This window comes from Lynx rufus, unplaced genomic scaffold (genome assembly GCF_022079265.1).
Source record: "Lynx rufus isolate CCGP_SWC_20201006 ecotype Redwood Valley unplaced genomic scaffold, mLynRuf1.p SCAF_14, whole genome shotgun sequence".
Classification (NCBI taxonomy): Eukaryota; Metazoa; Chordata; class Mammalia; order Carnivora; family Felidae; genus Lynx; species Lynx rufus.
Window position 1 is genome coordinate 6529218 of NW_025814828.1, and position 22123 is coordinate 6551340.

The window sequence follows — 22123 nt, forward strand, 5'->3', positions numbered from 1 at the left end:
CCCTGTAATGGTATCAGATTAGGACCTAATCTCCTCCTTTAATGCCTGTGTGCTTTGCTCTGTATCTGGGGACAAGGCCAGCTCCCATATAGGTCCCTTGTGGTCATATCTTCAAGGTAATCAAGTGGCAGTTCCAACTTGATGTTTGGGGCAGCCCTCTCCTTGCTAAATAAAACGAAACCCTTAAACGATATTTCTCTTGCGGCTGAGCTTTGAACTAATTTGGGAAGGGAGCCGTGGTGAATAGGAGTTTCTGCCACCTTGCAGTCAAATCGCAAAATGAAGAAACTCGCCTTCGGTTTCTCGAAGGCTCTTCTGCCCAGATCGCTGCATGTGCTGGCGCCTTCCCTTCGCAGGCGCCACAGACACGCCATGGGCCACACTCTTGGGTCTCCACCACCCCGCCTCCACCGCTCTGGTCTGGGAGCAGCTCAACCAGGGAGTGCTGGGGCCTTCCCCGTGCACTGAACAGCTCAGATCAGCCAGTTACGGGGCCTCATGTCACAACTGGGTCAGGCAAGAAAGTAAACACAACTGCCCTAATTAAGAACCCCTCTGGTTGGGGGGTTATTTTTTGCTTTGTTTTTCCACGTGTTTGAGGCCAAGGAGCTGTCCCAGGGCCCCCAAAGCTTTCTTTTATTCTAGAACTGGAGCGGTCGGAGAGCATCCATGGGAGTTCTCAGAACTGGGGCTGGAAACAGATGCTGTTCCCGAACCGGTGAGGTGTTGAAAGTTGCCTTGTGTTGGGGCGCTTGGGTGGTTCAGTCGGTTAAGCATCCGTCTTCGGCTCAGGTCATGATCTCACTGTTTGTGAGTTCAAGCCCCGCGTCGGGCTCTGTGCTGACAGCTCAGAGCCTGGAGGCTGCTTCTGGTTCTGTGTCTCCTCCTCTCTCTGCCCCTCCCCTGCTTACACTCTTTCTCAAAAATAAATAAAAACATGAAAAATATTAAGAAAGAAAGAAAAAAGAAAGAGAGAAAGAAAGAAAGAGAGAGAAAGAAAGAAAGAAAAGAAAAGAAGGAAGGAAGGAAGGAAGGAAGGAAGGAAGGAAGGAAGGAAGAAAAGGAAGAAAAGGAAGGAAGAAAAAGGAGGGAGGGAGGAAGGGAGGAAGGAAAAGAAAGAAAAACAGTCATCTTGTATCTCCAACGCATCCATGTTAGGAAAGGAATACACACCGTGAGGCCTCTGTGCATCGTGCTTTCTTCGACGGGTTTTAGAAGTTCCACTTGTGGGTTTGGAGATCACCGATTAACTGTTCCCAGGAGAGCAGCTCTGAGTCCATTTAGTGAGAGTGGGGTGTCCTGCCGATCCCTCCAGAAGGCCCGTTTTGGTCGCTCTTTGGGGATGCGCACAGTCAGCTGGATGGGAGGACGAGCTGCCACATCCTGGGTCTCTACTGTGCAGGAGGCCCTGCTCTGAGAATTTGCAGAAAAGCGTTTAACCCTCGCAGCCTCTTCCAGGCATAGGGGCTATTGCTATCCTCAGTTTGGAGATGAGAAACGGAGTCCTGTGACCTGGCCGCCAACCTGGAGCTAGAAAGCGATGGCATTATGATTAGAAATCGGAGTTTCTGGCTCTTAGCCACCGGGCGCCCTGAATCCTGCATGAATCCCATGCTTTGACCCTGACTTTATTGCAGCCAGCACAGACCTCATGCGCCCGCTAAAAGTGTTCTTCCGTGGGGCGCCTGGGTGGCGTAGTCGGTTAAGCGTCCGACTTCATCCAGGTCACGATCTCGCGGTCCGTGAGTTCGAGCCCCGCGTCGGGCTCTGGGCTGATGGCTCAGAGCCTGGAGCCTGTTTCCGACTCTGTGTCTCCCTCTCTCTCTGCCCCTCCCCCGTTCATGCTCTGTCTCTCTCTGTCCCAAAAATAAATAAACGTTGAAAAAAAAAAATTTAAAAATAAAAGTGTTCTTCCAGAGTGGAGAGAGGACATAGGCCGGCTTCTACCCGACATAATAGACACCGATGGCGTTTCCTAGACACCAGCTCATCACAGATGGTGGTCTTCCCACGCTGGGTCTAGGGGAGCATCTGGTATATCATAAAAGGTCAAAATCGTTCTCGTATAGCAGCCCCCTCAGGCATGCGTGCGTGCATGCATACACATGCACACACACATACACACACACATACACACACACACACACACACACACACACATACACACACACACACATATACGACTCCTGTGCAGCTTTTCTTTTCCTATTCCTATGTTTCTCCCCCGACCTCGTCTTCATCAACAGGAATTGCGTTTCCCCTCTGCCAGACCTTCCCTTCTCAGAAGTTGGAGGCCGTCCATAATAGTTTCGGGGGCTTAACTATTGGAGCCCTTCGTTGTTTGCGTAGATGTCTTACTAAATAGCTTAAAGACAGGTTGTGTGTGAATTTGTTTAATCCCTAGTATTTCTAAACACCATACCTTGAATATGGTAGACACCCAGAACTTTGATCTATCACCCCCTCTTACACCATCCCCTTACACACAGAAAATGCCTGGCAGACCATTTGTGTGCGTTGTTATTTGCAGCGGGATTTCGGTAAGTTCCGGTATAGGATCCAGTCATGCTTGGGTGACGTGAGCTGCTGCTTTGCAGTGTGAAGGCTTCCCGGCCTCTTCGCAGACCTTTCTTTCCCAGGAGGAGCACGTAGGAAACAACACACGGTGCTGACAGTTGAATAAAGTGCACAGCAAGCGTTAGGGCTGAGATGTGATTCGCGATGTCACAAGGCCTCCGGAGACCGTTCAGCCCCACCCCACCCCCGTGTGAAATGTGCCTTTACCTGTGTTCTCGCTTCAGATATCTGAGTGTTTGATGGAGGGAGCCAGGGCGAGGTGAAGTCGGGGGGTTCGTTCATTGTGGGATTGTTATTTCGGCAGAAGTACGAGTGGCGGGAAAGGCCTTGAAAACTGGCACACGTGGGCCACGCTGAATTGGCCCGGTGAGTGTGGAGCCCACAGCCTCCTCTGAGGGGCATGAGCATCCACGTGTATCTGTCCTTCTGGAAAGTGGATGCGACGGGGTCACGAGGACCCACGAGAAATGACCTGTGGCCCCGGTGTGCTTTTTCTTCCCCTTAAAATCAAACTGGTGGTTTCAGACGGTTCCACTTTCGTGACCTTGAAGCATATACGTTAAAAAGCTGGAGGAGTCCAGCTCACAAAGACAAACAGTGGACAGAAGAGTGGGTGCCAGGGACCAGGGGGAGGGGGAAATGTGGAGTGAGTGTTCAGTGGGGACAGAGTTCCGGTGTGGGAAGATGAGAAAGTTCTGGAGATGGATGGTGGGGATGGTTGCTCAACAGCGTGAATGTACTCAGTGACAGTGAATTGTACATCGGAAGGTTATGATAGTAAATTATATGTGATGTATATTTTACCACATTAAAAACAGAAGAGCAAGAAATAGAGCTGAACCATTCGTGTAAATTGAACCTCTGTCGTCTGATACAGAGAACTCAGGCCGTCCTGTCCTTGAGTAGAAATTGTGGAAATGTAGAGCAGCTCATGCTAAGGAGTTCACAGCCTTGCCTTACCAATCTTTTCCATCCGCAAGAGCCATTTCACGTTTAAGCGAAGGCAGGAATGGGGGACTTGAGAAATGGTATCACTACCATTGAAACTCCTACTGCCTAAGCCATTGCTTATGACTGGGTTTCGTAAAGAACAGGACAAGGGCTCCTTCCTTCCATCTTCGCTCATGGATGGCCTCAGAAAATGGCACCTGGGAAGGCGGGTGACAGGAGAGGCAGAATGTCCTTGCTGACACTGAAATCAGAAGTGTTGTGTTGGCAGGGGCACCTGGGTGACCCAGTTGGTTGAGCGTCCGACTTCGGCTCAGGTCATGTTGTCGCGGTTCACGGGTTCGAGCCCCGCATTAGGCTCTGTGCTGACAGCTCGGGGCCTGGAGCCTGCTTCGGATTCTGTGTCTCCCTCTCTCTCTGCTCCTCCCCCACTCACACTGTGTCTCTCTTTCTCTCTCAAAAATAAATAAACATTTTTAAAAAATAGAAAAAAAGGAAGAAACGTTGTGTTGGGAATGCATCCTTGTGTTCCGAGCCGGTGAACTTGAATACCTCTAGTACCTGAGCACTTTGTTATATGAAATTATACAGCAGAACTCGGGGAGCGGGGGGAGATCCATCATTTTATTCTAACATCCGTCTGTGAGATTTAGATCTTGTCTTGGAGAACAGAGGATAGGTAAGTTCTTTCCCACCCTTATGAGTGGAAGTTGGTGAGGTTGGTCTAAAACAGTAACTTGGCCAATGAGTCTCAGCCATTTGCCCCGTGGAGTCAAAAAAAGTGAAGTGAACCCTTCAAAACAACCCCCACTGCCTTGACATTCATTGCTTGGAGGGGTGGCAAACTAAGCACCCAGTTAATTGTTGGTTTCTCTTGATTTCAGTGTAATCAGACCCATTGATGAGTTGAAGTGGACCGAATATTGCTGCTAGGTTTATGGTCAGTTCGGAGAGTGTTCTCATGTTTGTATTGGATAGTCTAAGAATATATATGTACGTTTTACTGGTTACTGTAAATTCTTTTTTTTTTTTTCATTAGGTTTTAAAAGAAACATTTAATAGGGGCACCTGGGTGGCTCACTTGGTTAAGTGTCTGACTTCGGCCTAGGTCATGATCTCGCTGTTCCCGAGTTTGAGCCCTGCATCAGGCTCTGTGCCGACAGCTCAGAGCCTGCTTCAGATTCTGTGTCTCCCTCTCTCTCTCTCTCTCTCTGCCCCTCCCGCATTTGCACTCTGTCTCTCTTTCTCAAAAATAAACATTAATTTAATTTTTATACATTTATGTGTGTGTGTGTGTGTGTATATATATATATATATATATAGAGAGAGAGAGAGAGAGAGAGAGGGAGAGAGAAAGAAAGAGGGCCTGTGTGAGCAAGGGAGGGACAGAGGGAATCCCAAGCAGGCTCCACACCATCAGCACAGAGCCCACCACAGGGCTCGAACTCACAAACCGTGCGATCGTGACCTGAGCCGAAACCAACAGTCGGCTGCCCAGCTGATGGAGCCACCCAGGCAGGCGCCCCGAAGAAACAATCATTTAAAAGCTAGTTGGGTGTTCAGTTGTGTGTAGGGTAATTGATCCAGCTACTAGGATTTGTTTTTCTTTTGTTTTGCTTTTTTTAGAGAGAGAACGGGAGAGGGGCCGAGGGAGAGAGAATCTTGAGCAGGCCCCACATTCAGCGCAGACCCCGACATAAGGCTCAGTCCCGCAACCTTATGAGACCATAACCTAGGCCGAAATCAAGAGTTGGATGCTTAACTAACTGAGCCACCCAGCCGCCCCCAATTACTAGGGTTTTGGGGGTTGTTTTTTGTTTTTTGTTTTTTTTAATTAAACTATATAGCTCAGGTAGAGCAGTTGGGGGGACACAGGGCAAGTCTCGTTGACCAAGTGACATTTCACCTGGTTCTCTTGCAGGCCACGGCTGGTTTCTGTTTTCTTTTCTCTGCTGCTTGCAAGTCCAAAAGCCTTTAAAAAGTTAACACTGTGTTGGGAAAGCCTTATCCTAACTTATAAACTTAGAAAAATTGGTCCATGATAGGAAGTCTGAGGATGGTGCGTAAAGAGAAAGAGGAGCGGACTGACAAAAATTGCCCCCGGTCCCTGGTGTCTTACGGATGTCGTGTCCCCTGCTCCGCGGTCCTGTGCGGTCACATGTGCAGACACGTGTGTTTAGCAGACACTTGGGGCTGGGGAATGAGAAGCAGCTTCTTGAAGGTGCATCATCTCGAAACACTTTCTCTGTAGAAACCAAAAGAGATCCGACTGCTGAAGGAAGAACTCCGCGTTTCGCTTTCTGATGAACATACCGGTGATCTTGTGGGAAGATTGGACGCAGCCTGTTAGAAAAAGCCCAGCTCTTAGGCTGCGTTTTCGGCGATCTCTTGCGGGGGCTTGGCCGCGTCCTCAAGCGACACCTGTGAGCTAGCGGCACACCGCGTACGACTCTGTCCGTGCGTTTTCATTTTCATTGCAAACACAACGTGCTGGGTTTTCTTCTCCAGGCGTGTTCTCGACCAGCAGCGCTTTTGCAGTTCGGACCATTTGGCCAAGTCTGGAGACGTTTTTGATCGTCAGAACGGTGGCGGGTGGGAGCTGGTGCTGGCATCTAGCGGGTGGAGGCCAGAGAGGACACTCAGCAGCCTCCGGTGCACAGCACAGCCCCATAACAGAATCCTCTGGCTCTGCATATCTAAAATGCTGACATTGAGAGCCTGATGATTAGATGTTGCTTCTTTCTTTTTTTTGGGGGGGGGGGGAAGGGCAGAGAGAGAGAGGGAAAGAGAGCAACAGAGAGAGAAAGAACGTTAAGCAGCCTCCACGCTGGGTGGGGATCCCCGATGCAGGGCTCAAGACCTCACGCCTGCGGGACGGCGACCTGAGCCACAATTGAGGCTTGGGCGCTCAACTAACCGAGCCACCCAGGCGCCCCAGAGTTTACTTATTTCTAAGCACCCAACGTGACAGAATAAACAACGACGTGACTCGGGGTGGTGTCTGAGTCATTTCACGCTGCTGTGGCAACATACAACAGATGGGGCAGCTTAAACGTCACGTTTATTGCTCGCAGCTCTGGGAGCTAGAAGTCTGAGATCCAGGCACTGGCAGATTTGGGATCGGGTGAGGACCCACTTCCTGTTTCCTCCATGACGTCTGCTCATTGTGTCCTCACTTGGCTGAAGGATGAGAGCTCTCTGGGGGTCTCTAACATATAAGGGCGCTAATCCCATTCATGAGGGCCCCACCCTCATGACCTAATCACCTGCCAGTGGCCCCACCTTTGAGCACATAGTGAATTCATCATTGTAACTGACTCATTACTGCCCCGCTCAACGTCAGCTCAGCATCAGCAAAAGTCCGTTCAGTGTTAGCCTTGTGTGGCGCACGATTTTGTTATTGTTTACGTTGTCTCCCCTCAGTAATGTTTTTTGTTTCATTTGGTTATGCTCCGATCTCGTAGTTTTTTTATTTAGCCTCTCATATTTTCCTAATGCTGTCTTACGAGTGAATTTCCCAGAATTCAAACAAATCTCAGGACAGATCTGTATTTCGGCTGTCAGATTTTCTCTTCAGTATATACAGAAGCACAGAATATCACCAAATTAACTAAACATAAGCATTTTTAAAAATCAACTTTTTTATTCATTTTTGAGAGAGACAGAGTGCAAGGTGGGGGTGGGCAGAGAGAGGAGATCGAGAATCTGAGCAGGCTCTGGGCTCTGAGCTATCAGCACAGAGCCCGACGCCGGACTCGAACTCGTGAACCACGGGATCACAAGCTGAGCCGAAGTTGGACGCTCAGCCGACTAAGCCACCCACGCGCCCCAACATAAGCATTTTTTGAGTGGCAAAATTCTGGTAACTACAGTGAGAATTGGAATAACCCAAGAGGCAGTCATGTTGTTTATCTTCTGCTGCCTGTTGCCACGGGTGCAACGGCCAGAAACAACACATTGCTTATCCCGAGTCTAGGCACGCCTTTGCTGGGTCCTCTGCTCAGGGTCTCACAGGATTGGGGACAACGTGGTGGCTGGGCTGCATCTGCGTTTGGAGCTTGCCCGTCCCTCCATCCCGCCCCCAAGTTTCCACCTGCCTTCCAGCTGTCCGGAGGTCTCTGCCAGACCAATGCGGTGAGCTCTGTGACAACATACAAAAGTTGGAGTTCCTCTTTGTCCATGCGCCAGTGTCCCGAGATGTGGCTTCTTCATAGAAATGACGTCAAGTAGACGTGCACCCTTTACTCCTCATTCACGATTGGTTTACTTCTCCGTGCTAGGGACGGGCCCGTACGCAGAGCGACTATCAGCTTATCGCTTAAACTCGGCAAGTGAAGGGTATTTTGATGAATCGTTTTTCTAGAACAACAGGTATGATCCAGTCAATGTGGTTACCTGCCCTAGGGGTGTTGACATGACTTCTAGTCTGCTCAGGCATCTTCTGTGTCTCTGGAAAAGCGTGTAGCGTTCTATCTGACCACGTCCATCAGAATGCACCTCAGGAACACAGTCATGCTCATTACCAAGTACGTTGTCATGTACGCAGCACACACGTGATTTTTAGTGAATAAAAAGTTGGGCTTCGTGGGGCGCCTGGGGGGCTCAGTGGGTCTGACTCCTGGTTTCAGCTCAGGTCATGACCTCACAGTCCGTTGTGACACTGAGCCCCAAGTCGGGCTCTGTGCTGGCAGCACGGAATCTGCTTGGGCTGCTCGCTCGCTCGCTCGCTCGCTCTCAGTCTCTGCCCCTTCCTGTGTGCACGCGCTCTCTCTCTTCCTGTCTCTCTCACTCTCTCAAAATAAATAAGCATTAAAAAAATAAGTCGGGGGGCGCCTGGGTGGCTTGGTCGGTTAAGCGTCCAACTTTGGCTCAGGTCATGATCTCACAGTCGTGAGTTTGAGCCCCGCGTCGGGCCCTGTGCTGACCGCTCAGAGCCTGGAGCCTGTTTTGGATTCTGTGTCTCCCTCTCTCTGCCCCTCCCCTGTTCATGCTCTCTCTCTGTCTCAAAAATAAATAAATGTTAAAAAAAAAAAATTAAAAAAAAAAAAGTCAGATTTTGTTTCCATTATCTGTTGCCCCTGAATTTGTCCCCATCAGTGTGGTTTGTGCCTGACCCTCCCAGCCTTGTAAAATACACCAACACTTCTTTCGTTTTTTTAATTTTTTGAAACATTCGTCCTGGATGCGTGTATATTGACGTATATTATTACAAAGTTATAATTACCTTCATGGTTATAACGTCACATCACAGGTGTTATTTCTTTAGTTGTCTCAGCGAGATGCAGTGACACAAATACAGGCAGTGTTTCAACACTCTCTCTCCACTTTCTCCTGTCGTCTAACAGAGGGCGGCTCCCGCATCGTAAAGACCTCGTCTCCGCGAGGTGAGGCTAAGATGAGCATAACCAGCGACGAGGTGAACTTCCTGGTGTATCGCTACCTCCAGGAGTCAGGTAAGAGGCTTGGGTGTCTGTCGGCAGGGGAGTCCTCTTCAACATGCCACGTGCACGTCTACCAACCGTTGGGCCGGAAAACCAGGCCGTAGGAAAAGAAGAGCAAACAAACAACGTTCTTATTAAGAGAGTTGAAAAAGAGAAGGCTCCGGGGCCGCCCCGTTCCCGGGATGGGGTGGGGAGCGCGTTCTTTTCTTCCCTTGATATTTCTGTCCGGATGAGATCAGATTGGAGTTAAGGTCAAGAGCAGTTGGGATGGACGTCGAGAGTGGGGTAGCGGAGGGAGCAGCGGCTCTTGGCTTCCTGCACGGTGAGGGCGTTTGTGGACTAGTCTGTCGTCACGATGTGTCTGTCTCTGAACCTCTCAGAGTTGGAACCAGTGATCTGTTGAGCCCCTGAACCACTCCCCCAAATGGACCGTTGTCAGTTTCCCAAAACGTGGGAGTAGTTCCGGTTTCTTCCAGCACTTCTGATTAGGACCAAGATGTTACTCGGCGGTAAGCAAAGACCGGGGCAGATACGTGTTCCCCGCGGACACAGTGGACCTTGTGAGTAGCGTCTGCTATCCTCCGGGAGTGGGGGAGGGGCTGACAAGCACCCGAGGGCCGGGGTCTGGCCGGGCTTTGTCACAGGCCAGCCACAGTCCTCTGAGGAGCCCTCTGATGCCTCAGAGCGTGGATCCCTCCCATTCCTCGATGTCGCAGATGCCCCACACAGCGGAGCCTCACCACAGTGTCGTGGGTTGCTTGTGGGTGCTTTTTTGAATTCTCAAGAGTCTGAATTCTTTTTAAATTCACGTTATTCGGTTTTTAATGAATTTCTAAAAATGAATATTGTCTTCCGAACTTTAAAATACTTCATTCGAGACGTACACGACGACGTTCGTGGAGGACATCCTACCCCTTCCGGTACGCGAGTTGGCACCTGTGTGCGACCCTCCTCTGTCGTCCCCTCTCTCTCTTCAGTGGTAACTGCCCCTCCTGGTTTTTGCATTTGCTGTGTCTGCGATGGCTTCCTAAGCAGTGGGCGTACAGATGTATTAGTTTGCCCCGGCTGCTGTAACAAAGTACCACGGACCGGGGCGGCTTGAACAGAAATACGTTGTCTCACGTTTCTGGGGAACCAAAGTCCAAAATCAGGGTGTGGGCAGCCTTGGTTCCTTCTGAAGCCGCCGAGGGAGTCTCTTCATGCCTGTCTCCCAGCTTCCGGTGGTTTGCTGGCCGTCTTTGCCTTTGTCGTCACACGGCCTCTCCCTGTGTGCCTCCACCCCTGTCCAAATTGGTCAGATTTCTCCTTTCTGTAAATCTTCCTTCCGAGATTCTCTCCTTTTGGAAACAGCCGTCCTGGATTAGGGCCTCCCTGTAGTGCAATAAGAACCCATCTTAGCATAACATCTGCAGCGACCGTGTTTCCGGATAAGGTCACTTTCTGAGGTGGACCAGGGCTTAGGACTAACTTAGGAATTTGGGGCGGGATCAATTCAGCCCCTAACTCTTGGTTTCGCACGTGTTTGAGCCTTTTACTCTTGATATCCTATCGTTTATGTTCCGAACTTGGTCTTTCAAGACGGAAACCAGTTCCCGAGCCTTCACCTTCCAAAGACACACGGACAAGAGTGAGGGGCAAGCGGCACGTGAGCCCCTGGGTCCTGGCTCTTCCTCAGTCGGCCTGCAAGGTGTGGCATCCAGACCACGTGGCTCAGGCTCTGAGCCTTGAACAAGTTATTTACCCCCACGAGCGTCCCCTTCCCGTGCAAAAGTGGTTAACCTGGGCCATAGTACTGGAGTTCACTGGACACGTGGCATCATAGAACAAACCCCTCTCCCCGTCCAAGCCTGGATATCTGTGCCTCGGGCCCCCAACTAGCACTTTCCATGGAAGGTGCACACTCTTTCTCCATGTAGATTGGGTCACTTGGAGTAGCTGGTCCCAGGCATAGTGTGACAGAAATTGATAAAACGTGTATGACCTCAGCCCCGGGGATTGGGGAAGTCACTAGCACCGATCTCCTACCTTATTGTGGGGCATTGCTCACCTGAGCACAGGTGCTCTCCTGTGACACAGCAGATACACTCTCAGAGCCACGTGCTTTCCTGTCGACTTCCAGCATTGAATTCTGAATTCGAGATGCCTTTCTTTGTTTTTTTTTTTTTTAATTTTTAATGTATATTTCTTTTTGAGAGAGAGACAGAGCACGAGAAGGGGAGGGGCAGAGAAAAGGAGACACAGAATCCGAAGCAGACTCCAGGCTCTGAGCTGTCAGCACAGAGCCCAACGTGGGGCTCGAACTCATGGACTGCGAGATCATGACCTGAGCCGAAGTCGGATGCTCAACCGACTGAGCCACCCAGGCGCCCCCAAGATGTCTTTCTTTTAAAACCCCTCTGCACGAAGATACAGTCAGAATATGTGGTAAAACCTCGAGCTGAACTTCAGGATGAATAAACAGTGTGGGAGAGATACCTAAGTGTGGCCCGGAGCGAGGGTTCTGGGTTGGCTGGTCCCTGGGGCCCGAGGCACTCCAGCAAGAGAGCTCCTGGCCTCTTTGCATAAACACAGAAACCATCCCTGCCCCAGAAAGGCCACACTTCCTTTTCGTGTGTGTGTTTACACACGGCTCCTGTTTGTGGCTAAAGCTTCCGTAACCAGGCAACTGAGGAAGGGAGTTGGGGGACGGGATGGATAGGATATCACGGGGGTGGGTTTTATGTCACAACTGTGAACGCCCGTCCTCTCCGTCACAATCCTTACCGACCGTCCCACATGTCGCGTGGGTATTTAAGAAAGCCATGCTTGAGCTTCGTGACCACAAGGCCTGGACTTGACCCGAGTCCTCCCATAAGGACAAGTTCAAAAGCAGGGAGAGAAGAAATGCCACATTCAAGTGTTCCTTTTGGGGTCATTCTATATGTTCATTTCAAATCCTAAAGATTTGATGAAGCACGTATTGATTGAGGGCCCATCAAGTGCAGAGAGCACCTTCTCAACCTTCCAGTGTCTCCTTTCTAGCTGCAGAATCGGGGTTGGGGCGTTGGGGGTGCCTGGTGGTTCAGCCGGTCGAGCATCCGACTTCGGCTCAGGTCACGATCTCATGGTTTGTGGGTTTAAGCCCCACGTCGGGCTCTGTGCTGGCAGCGTAGAGCCTGCTTCAGATTCTCTGTCTCCTTCTCTCTCTGCCCCTCCCCTGCTCATGTTCTTTCTTTCTCAAAAATAAATAAACATTAAAACGGGGGGGGGGGTTGGGGAGAAAACACACCCCTTGAGCATACGTCTCCTTCAGGCATCTCTGCTCTCCCCCACGTACCTCCAGCAACTCAAAAATAAGTCCTGTGTGAACATAGGTGACTCATTCCTCCACACCTACCCATCCAGCTTTCCCTGCCAGAACACTCCAGGAGGTTCTCTGTTTCCGAGAACCCCTCTCAACCCCTCTCGTGCAGCAGGGTCCCATCCTTAGGCCTTGTGTGGAAGAAGGCGGGTGCAGGGGAGGGAGGGAGGAGGTGGTCAGGGGATGGCTTTACAGTGAGATAGACAGCCAGTTCTCTGGTCTGTGTGCTCTTAGCCTCACTGCACGGGGACAGACCCACCAGGTTCCAGCCCACCTTCATGGGTGCAGTGAGGGACAAGTTCCCAGAACCACGGTTGCTCCTAGTCCCGGCCACCTGAGCCACAGGGGAGAGCCCGCCTTCTCGGTGTCGAGCCAGTGGACAGCGTTCCTGGCCCTCCTGTCTCCAGCAGCTTCTGTCCCGGATCCTCTGTATCGGTGAGGATGCTGTGAATCCCCAAAGGAATATTTGTCTCCCCGATGGCAGGAAGGCAGTGTATTGAAGATGATCCCTTCCTTGTTGTGAGAATCCAGGTCACGTGACTTCAGACTTGGGAAAGAGTCCCCAGAATGGGCTTTACCTCATTTGTCTGCCCACGAGCGGCAGAATTGAGATCCTCTTAGATCTTCCCTGGCCCTCACCTGGAAGTGAGGAGGTAGATTCCAGGCCCAGAGGAATATCCCACGACCGTCAAGGCACACGGAGAGGCCTTGTTACCGTCGTTAGTTGTCTGAGGCAGGGGCCTTGCCCAGGAAAGGACTCCATAGATACTCTTGGTTTGTGACATCTCACGGTAGTGGCTTCCGGGCTCCCTGAAGGACGGAAGTGCTGGTTGGTAAGCAAGGCTTTTATTTATTTATTTACTTATTTATTTTTAATTTTTCTTTTTAAATGTTTATTTCTGGAAGAGAGAGAGAATGTGAGCAGGGGAGGGGCAGAGAGAAGGAGACCGAGAATCCCCAATAGGCTCCTTGCTGTCAGTGGGCTGTGAGTGCAGAGCCCGACTCGGGGCTTGAACCTGTGAACCGCGAGATCGTGACGTGAGCCAAAAGCAAGACCGAGACGCTTCACCAAGTGAAGCGTTTCACCAAGTGAAGCGTACCTCCTCAGGCAGGAGGGCTTTTAAGTTAAGCAGTGAGAAACGTGAATTGTCAGCCACAGCACCCAAGTGGCCGAGGTAGCTTTTGCCCGAGTTACGGCAGTCCCGCTTCGAGGGGTGAGACTCCGCCGGCCTCTGCCTCGTGGGGGTTAATCGTGCGGTCACTCTTGCTGTCTGGGCCATGGTTAGAGACACAGACGATGGCGGGGCGCCGTCCCACCCAGCCCTAGGCCCGCTTCACGCTCTGAGCCAGATAGAGGCAGGGAGCGAGCCCTGCGCGGGTCTCAGGCTGCCCGGGCTTCTGTGAGCAGCGTCTCCAGATCCTGGATGAATCTGGGCTTGTTTGCCCCTGCTTTTTTCTGAACCCAGTGTGGGAGGCTGGCATGTGTTCCGGCTCCGTGTGGAAAGTGGGAGAATTCAGTGAGTCCTTGTAAGCATAAGTGTTTCCTCTTTTGCTTCATTCCAAAGTCCAAATTGTAAAGAAAATATTTTCTCCGAGATGAAACCGACTGAGCCACTCGACTGACTGAGCCACCCGGACGCCCCTGTTTTATTTTCTTAACGGAGGTATAGTTTTCATGCGCTAAAATTCACCCTTTCTAAAGTACAGGTTTGCACCTTTTGCCAAACGTTTCTGGTCACGTAAACAGCAGTACAATTGAGATCGGAGAAAAGTCCATCACCCCCAAAAAGTCCCCCGGGCCCCTCGGTAACCCAGCCGTGTCCCCACCACAGCCCCTGGCGACCAGCGCTCTGTTTCCTGTGCACGTAGTTTTGCCTTCGTGAGAACGTCGTGTCGATGAAATGGTAGGGGGTGTAGCCTTCAGAGTCCGCGTAACACAAGGGAGATTCGGTCACGCTGTCGGATGCCCTGGTCGGTGGTTCTCTGTGGTGAGTAGTGTTCCGTTTTAAGACCGCGTAGCGGTTGGCTCGTCCGTCTCTCGTTGAAGAACATTTGAGTCGTCGCCAGCTTTTCCCGATCACGGCTGAAACAACCGGAGACATCTGCATACAGTGTTTTCGTGTGAACGTAGGTTTTCGTCTCTCTGGGGTGAGAATCCGGGCGTGGGATTGCAGACCCCTTGCTAAGTGGAGGCTGAAGGGGATCAGGAGCTGCTGCTGCGTCCTTTTCCGTCTCGCCGGGCAGCAAAGCACTTGAGAAACGTCGGTCGTTTTACAGATTTGATTAGGGCTGCAGGGCTACCTGGGAACTCGGTAAGCGGACATTAGCCCCGGCAGACATATGTGCGGGACACAGGTGAAGCTTCCTCTTTGGGTTTAAAGTAGCCTTCTTGAACCTGCACGGGGTCACGGTTTTAGCCAGTGACTTTCACCCAGAACTGCTGAGTGAGAGAGCATCACAGTGCACAACCTTCTCCTCCTTCAGCATCGTAACTTCACGCATAAAGATAGAAAAGTCTGCAGCCTGGCCAGCCGGCCGGTGGGTACGACTAGGCGTCTGGGCTGGGCGTGTGTCCATCTGTGCGTGCCTCCGGGCAGAGAGCGGCGTTCCTGCAGATGGGGCCCTGGGCAGGGCAGGCGCTGAAACGCTCCGGGTGTGGATTCAGGTATTTCCCCACCTCGAGTTTTGTGACCGTCGTCAGAGAACGGGCCACAGAGAACGGGCAGACGCTTCACAAAACCAGTCGCCGACCGCGGTGGCGGTTCTGCTGCTGGAAGAGAAATGCAGGTGACACAGCGTTTTGTCCCTGCGGCTACGTTAGCAGGCCGTGCGGCCCCAAGGGCTGTCCTTGTAAACGTTTCAGGCAATAAAAGGAACTTATCGTTACGGTAGGTGGTAAAAATGGATAGATATCCCAAATCACCAGGAAGATGAACTTCGTTCTTCATTCTGAAGCGTTTCAGATAGGATTGAAGACTCCTTATACACGGAACTTCTTTCCTGATTCGTCAGGATTTGTCATCGAGAGGCTGGTTTATTATACGTGTTTCTCGTCTCCGTTAACGTCACAATCCATGCAGACGGGAACGTTGACGGTTTCCTGCCATGAAAGACTGCATCTTAGACGGGTTCTGTTTTCCTCAACAGCCATATCTGCACACGTGTTGACTAGCTACATAGAATTAGGCGTGTTTCCTCTGACTTACCTAACATACGCATGGTTCTCTATTTGCGTATCGTCCTGACATAGTTTAGGGTGTGTGTCAGCCAAGAAGGATAGGGAACTATTATGTACTCAGACTTTCAAGGTTGACAGTAGAACTCAGATGCCATTTCTCACTCATTTCATGGAGCTTCTAGGCCAAGACCGATGATAAAGATTCCCTGGCCAGGTGGCAGGCACCCTTTTGTGTCCCCGCTGCCCGTCTATGATGTCAGTGTGGTTAGGACATAAGAGGAGAGTGAGTATTGCTTAGGTGGCGTTTTCTCTCAACCGTGAGCCCCGGCACAAAGCTAAAGGTGGTTCTGTCCTAAACACACAGAAAAGCTTTTACTTTCCAGAAAGATTATGGAGCCGTTTAAAAATCATACGTGTGCACACAGCCGCTTCCCGGGATCAGGTCAGGAAAGAAGCCTGTTTGGATAAGAGAGAGCGCCAGGATTCCAATTTTATTAGAATCTTGTTTGGTTAAAGATAGTGAGCAGTTCATATTGAGTGTCATTTCTGTCCCCACTCAGCATCTCAGGTTTATGAGCTTATAGCAGGAGGGGTGTTGGAGAATGTCCTGGGAAGATGTGCTATCTTCCTGTAGAGATGAGCTCCTCCCTTTAGGGGTGCAGTAGTATGTTCTCTTTTTTTAATGTTTGTTTATTTTTGAGAGAGAGGGTGGGAGGGAGAGAATCCCAAGCCAGTTTTGTGCCATCAACGCAAAGCCCAATGCGGGGCTCAAACTCACAAACTGTGAGATCATGGTCTGAGCTGAAAGCAAGAGTCTGGGGTTCAACCAGCTGAGCCACCCAGGCGCCCCAGAATGCTCTTGTAGAAAATCACTGTGGAAGCAACCCCCGTGTCCATGGACGGGGTGAACAGATAAACAGAATGTGCTGTGTGCACACTATAGAATGTGACTCAGCCTGACCAAAGGGGGGTCGTTCTGACACCTACTACAGAGTGGACGGACTTTGAGGCCATGATGGTGAGTGACATAAGCCAGACACAAGACCGATAACTGTGCTAATGGTCTGCTAACGTGAGGTATCTGAACCGTCAAAGTCATAGAGACGGAAGGTAGGACACAGGTTACGGGGGGCCAGGAGGGCAGAGTGGGGACTTAGTGTCCCATGCGGACAGTCTGGGAAGATGACAGGGTTCTGGAGTTGTGCGCTCGGGGTGTTTGCAAGCAGTGTGAGAGTACTTAATGCCACTGACCTGTGCACTCAGAAATGGCAAAATCAGTATACACTCTGTGTTACGTGTATCTTACCACAATTTTGTAACAAGTCACCATGTTATAGGTGAGAAGTTTCATGTATAGATTGTTTCAGAGTTTGGAATCTCAACAGAAAGTGAGGAAGCCACTTGAATTCCACACTGACGATACCACATTTAAGGGCCTTTTAAAGACTTTTTAGGTTTATTTATTATTGGAGAGCGAGAGAGACAGCATGAGTGGGGGAGGGGCAGGGATAGAAGGAGATAGAGAATCCCAAGCAGGCTCCACGTCGCCAGCGCAGAGCCCAACGCAGGGCTTGAACTCACTATGCGATCATGACCTGAGCCCAAACCGGGAGTCAGATGCTTAACCGACCGAGCCACCCAGGCACCCCCGAAGGGCTTTTTAACAGAACTCTAGGAGTTTGGAACGGGTCCTTGGCGCACACAGTGTCATTTGTAAGCTAGATTGCTGTCTGACAAAACCCAGTTCGTTAAAAAACAGAAAATAGCAGCTGAATTCATAATAGCGGTATCCTGGAACGTCCCAGATGTGCCCTGGCGGGCGTCTGGCTAAGCAGACTGTATGCAGCTGCCCACCTTGGGGGCTCTCTCGGCAATGAGGAGGGATGTGCTGTGGGTACGTGCCACAGCCCGGATGCCTCACCAGGGAGATGTGCTGGCTCATGCAAGCCAGTATCGGAACGCCGTATTCTGGATGGTTCTACGTACCGAACTTAAAATGACAAGTCTGTAGACGTAGCAAAAAGGGTAGTTTGGGGGAGTTCTCTTGTGCTGATGGAGAAGCTCTGTGTCTCGACCGTGGCGGTGATCGTGCATGTGGACACACGTGTGGAGGTCAGGTTTGCAGTCTAGTGACCAGGCAACAAGAAGTCGTGTTGGTTTTGAGATTGTAGCACAGCAAGATAAGACGTCACCACTGGGGAGAGGCAGGGTGACACGGAACACGGGATTCGACCATTTTTGCAGCTTTTCCTGACTCCACGGTATTTCCAAACTATCAACATCCAAAATAAACCAAAAACATCATTTTGCCCTTCCCATTATCTGCGGTTGTGTGTGTGTGTGTGTGTGTGTGTGTGTGTGTGTGTGTGTGTGAGAGAGAGAGAGAGAGAGAGAGAGAGAGAGAGAGAGAGAGAGAGGTCAATGACCGAGAGACAGCGAAGACGTGTTAATTAAATCGCGCAGGTCATTTGGCCACGCCGTGGACCCAGGCTTTGACGGGGACGTTCTTTCGTATGACGGATTCGGATAATGGCCATCGTCGTTTGAAACTGGATGGCCACACAAACCTTCCGAGTCTTCTGGGAACAGAATCCTGAAAAGTCATCTGAAGGGGAAGAGTAGTTGTCTCTTACACAGCTCAAATTGTTGCATCCTTGGGAATCAGCAAACTTGGGTGGGCACTGTATGACTTGCCTCCCTGGCTGGCTCGTCCTGGGTAATTGTCACGAGAGGCCGTTTGGCATCGGACCCGGCACCTCCCTGGCCTCCACTCACTAGGTGCCAACAACTCTCCCCACCCCTCTGTTGTCACAGCCAAAGAGAGAGAGAGAGACAGAGCATATGCAGGGGAGGGGCAGAGGGAGGGAGACACAGAATCCGAAGCAGGCTCCAGGCTCCGAGCTATCGGCCCAGAGTCCAATGTGGAGCTCGAACCCACAAACTGTGAGATCATGACCTGAGCCAAAGTCGGATGCTTAACCGACTGAGCCACCCAGGCGCCCCACCCCCACCCCGACTGCTTTTATTAGTAAATGGAGTGTAAATGGAATTCTCATTTCTTCACACTTGATCTTCTTGGGCTGTATTTTGATTCCTTCTGCTTTAGAACTCAAATAGACTTTAACAATGAGCAAAATGCAGTCCTTGCTTTTATTAAAGTTTTCCAGGGTATTTTTGCCCTCGAGGAAGGCAAAAGTCTGCCAAAGCATTCTCTAGCAGATAATAAAATAGTTGGGAGTAGCTGCCTTTCCACCCGATTTTTTTTTTAAGTTTTTTTTTTGTCTCCCCTTGAAGAGGTTACATAACCAGGAAAAGGGTGCTACTCTTAATATTTGTGAATAATTCTGTCTACAGAAATGATTAAGCCGCTTTGCCCACTGTAATCCTGGCAGCTGACAAATTATCCGCTGGGCTCCACTGTGTCTTAGAACCGTGGAATGCCTTCTTATGCAAGACACGTTTGCACAGATTCGGGAAATCATTTGAAAATGGTTCAGCTATCTTAATTTAAACAAAAGTTCAGGGCTTATTGTTCAGCTGAGTCTCTAAAAATATATTTTGACTGCAGTGGCTCTTTTACATTGCTAATGTGTGTCCCTGTTTAAAAAGAGGATCTTTCTGAAACAGTAAAGGCAAGTGTTTCTTTGAGGGAATGGTAGCCTTTGCTTTAGAAATAATAAAGGCAACTGTTAGTTTCATCACATAGTAAATAAAGAAGACCTGAATAATCTGTCCATATCACTAGCGGGCAAAAGGACTTTTGAAGTCCTGCGAAACGGTAACAGCTCCTGCTTGCTATTCGCCGTGGACGTGAGCAGTGCTTTTGTGTTGGTGCTCTGGGGGTCCCACGACCACCCTCAGACTGCGATTCGCTAAGAGGGTTCACAGGGCTTCGTAATAGTTATGCTCGCAGTTCATTGGAGCAAAAAGACATAGGTCATAATGTACAGCACGGTGACTATGGTTCACAGTAGTGTATTGTTATATTTGGAAGTTACTAAGAGACTAAATCCGTAAACGTTCTCCTCACACCAGATCAACGTAACCCTATGACGTGATGGAGGTCCTAACCAACCCGATTGTGGTAATCGTTTCACAGTGTCTGTGTGTATCAGGTCATCATATTGTACGCCTTGAACTGACAGGATGTCACATGTCCCTTATATCTCCGTAAAGCTGAGGGGAGAAAGAAACAGATTGGCATCAGAAAAGGGAAGGGGCACCTAGGTGGCTCAGTCAGTTAAGTGTCCAACTTCAGCTCAGGTCATGATCTTGCATTTCGAGAGTTCAAGCCCTACATCAGGCTGTGGGCTGACAGCTCCGAGCCTGGAGCTGCTTCGGACTCTGTGTCTCCCTCTCTCTCTGCCCCTCCCCTGCTCCTGCTCTCTGTCTCTCTCTTTCTCTCAAAAACAAACATTAAAAAAAAAAAAAAAAAAAAAGAAGGGAAGAGTGCGTGTGGTGTGGCCCAGCATAAGGTAAGCTCACACGTACAGATGTGCTGTCCCCATGGATGTGCTCAGTGGCACTTAACTCTCCTGGCATGTGCAATGACACCTGTGAAGTGTCCTGAGCACACGAGCTTGGGCGTGCAGGGTTTTCATTGGGCAGCCATCCTGTGAGCCGGCAGCACCTGCTGAGAGGGACAGAAGGAAACCTTGGCAGATAGGTGGCTGTTCATCCCGCCACCGTCCCGGAGTTTAAAGCTGGGTTGTGGACCCATATCTGTCATTTCTGTATCGGCGTGTATGTCGTACTTTGATTAACAACCAACTGGAAAACGTAGGGGCGGGTAAGTAGCTGGAGAATGTGATACCCACGCCTTTTCCATAGAAAAGAATAAAACGTTCCCCTAGCCAGCTTTGGGGCATCCGTAATTCACACTCCTCCACCACGTAAAGCACCTCCGTGTTCCCTTTGCACGATACAGTCTGGAGGGCCTCTGCCTAACACCCCCGTGCGTGTGAATTGTTGTATTACAAACCTCTTGGAATGCTGATAGCTGCAAAGGAGTTTCTCTTCGTTCAACAAGTGTATTTGTTTTGTGAGACTGTTCTTTTGGTTTGGTCAAAAGGCCACTCAGAGTGACAAAGTGGAATTGTGAACTTGGTCTTTCCTGTGTCCCAGACGTTCATAATCACATCACGACCACCCCGGTTCCCGTGCAATTTGAGTTGTGTCGTCCTTGCTGAGTTTACTGTTCTAATTTGTGCATAGAAGCTAAGATTCAAAATTTGCCATTCTTGTGCTCATAGATTTGTTAGAGGGGGAAAAGCCTAATTAGAATGAAAATCACTTTAAAAAGAATGAAAATTGCTTGATTGTTTATAAGCTATAACTGTTTAGGGGCGCCTGGGTGGCTCAGTCAGTTGAGAACCTGATGTCAGCTCAGGTCATGATCTTGCGGTTTGTGGGTTTGAGTCCCGCGTCGGGCTCTGTGCTGACAGCCTGGAGCCTACTTCAGATTCTGTGTCTCCCCTTCTCTCTGCCTGTTCCTCTCTGTCTCTCTGTCTCTCTCTTTCTCTCTCAAAAATAAACAAACATTAAAAAAATTTTTTTAAGTAAGTTACACTTGTTTAAATGTGTATCTTGCTCAATATTGCCAAACAATTTCCATTGGTATTAACATCAGAAAAGCCCTTTAGGGGACGCCTGGGTGGCTCAGTCAGTTAAGCGTCCGACTTGGGCTCAGGTCATGATCTCGCGGCGTGTGGGTTCGAGCCCTGTGTCGGGCTCTGTGCTGACAGCTCGGAGCCTGGGCCCTGCTTTGGGTTCTGTGTCTCCCTCTCTCTCTGCCCCTCCCCTGCTCGCGCTCTGTCTCTCTCAAAAATAAATAAACATTAAAAATTAAAAAAAAAAAAAAAGAACAACGTAAATTGTCTTGGGGCGCCCGGGTGGCTCAGTCGGTTAAGCGTCCGACTTCGGCTGAGGTCACGATCTCACGGTTCGTGGGTTCGAGCCCCATGTCCGGCTCTGGGCTGACAGCTCGGAGCCCGGAGCCTGCTTCAGACTGTGTGTCTCCCTCTCTCTCTGCCCCTCCCCTGCTCATGCTCTGTGTCTCTTTCTCTCAAAAATAAAACAAACATTAAAAAAAAAAACCCAAAACCACCACCCTTTGATTCTTTTGAAGGTGCCCATGAGGTGTGTGCTGTGACTTCGTGAAGAAGTCTGGGATGGTTCAAGTTCCCTTTTTTCGCGGAGACGTAACAGCCACTTAGCAAGGTGCCTGTCTTCAGAGTTGAGACACCATTACATTTAACGCCTGCCCCCTCCGAAGCTCCGATGGGACCTGAAACGTGTCCAGCCTTCATGTATTTTATTTGCCGCCAACTTCCTGCCGTTCCCGTCCTTCCTTCCACACAGACGAGCGGGTCGTACGCAGTGTCGGCCGCGACACTGTCCCTTCTCTCCCGAGTTACTGAATGTCACTTTACCGGGGCCGCCGCTGCTGTCTTGCTTCGTAGATGCCACTGACCCCAAGGTGACGTCCTTTCCCTTCCCTCCCGCATCTGTGTCTGAAGTCAGCCCGCTGCTTTCTCCCCAAGTCCTGGCGTGCACCCCAAGCTCTGCATGGGGCACCCCAGCCTCTCTTGCCTTCCGCGCTGGCGTTTCGGCTGCACGCTGCCAGGCACGTCCTGATGC

At 50.4% G+C, this 22123-nt stretch overlaps 1 protein-coding gene across 3 annotated transcripts in view; it reads left to right on the forward strand.

Moving 5' to 3' along the window:
• The window catches only part of TBL1X (transducin beta like 1 X-linked), a 234530-nt gene that overhangs the window by 170637 nt on the left and 41770 nt on the right, over positions 1–22123 (forward strand). For 2 of the 3 annotated variants that reach the window (XM_047075875.1, XM_047075874.1), the window contains one exon: positions 8871–8978. In XM_047075875.1, the coding sequence (XP_046931831.1) occupies positions 8921–8978 (58 nt within the window). In that variant the 5' untranslated portion in view covers positions 8871–8920. Of the gene's footprint in view, positions 1–8870; positions 8979–9346; positions 9476–22123 lie in introns of those variants that run through there. The other variant, XM_047075876.1, reaches the window with a different exon arrangement.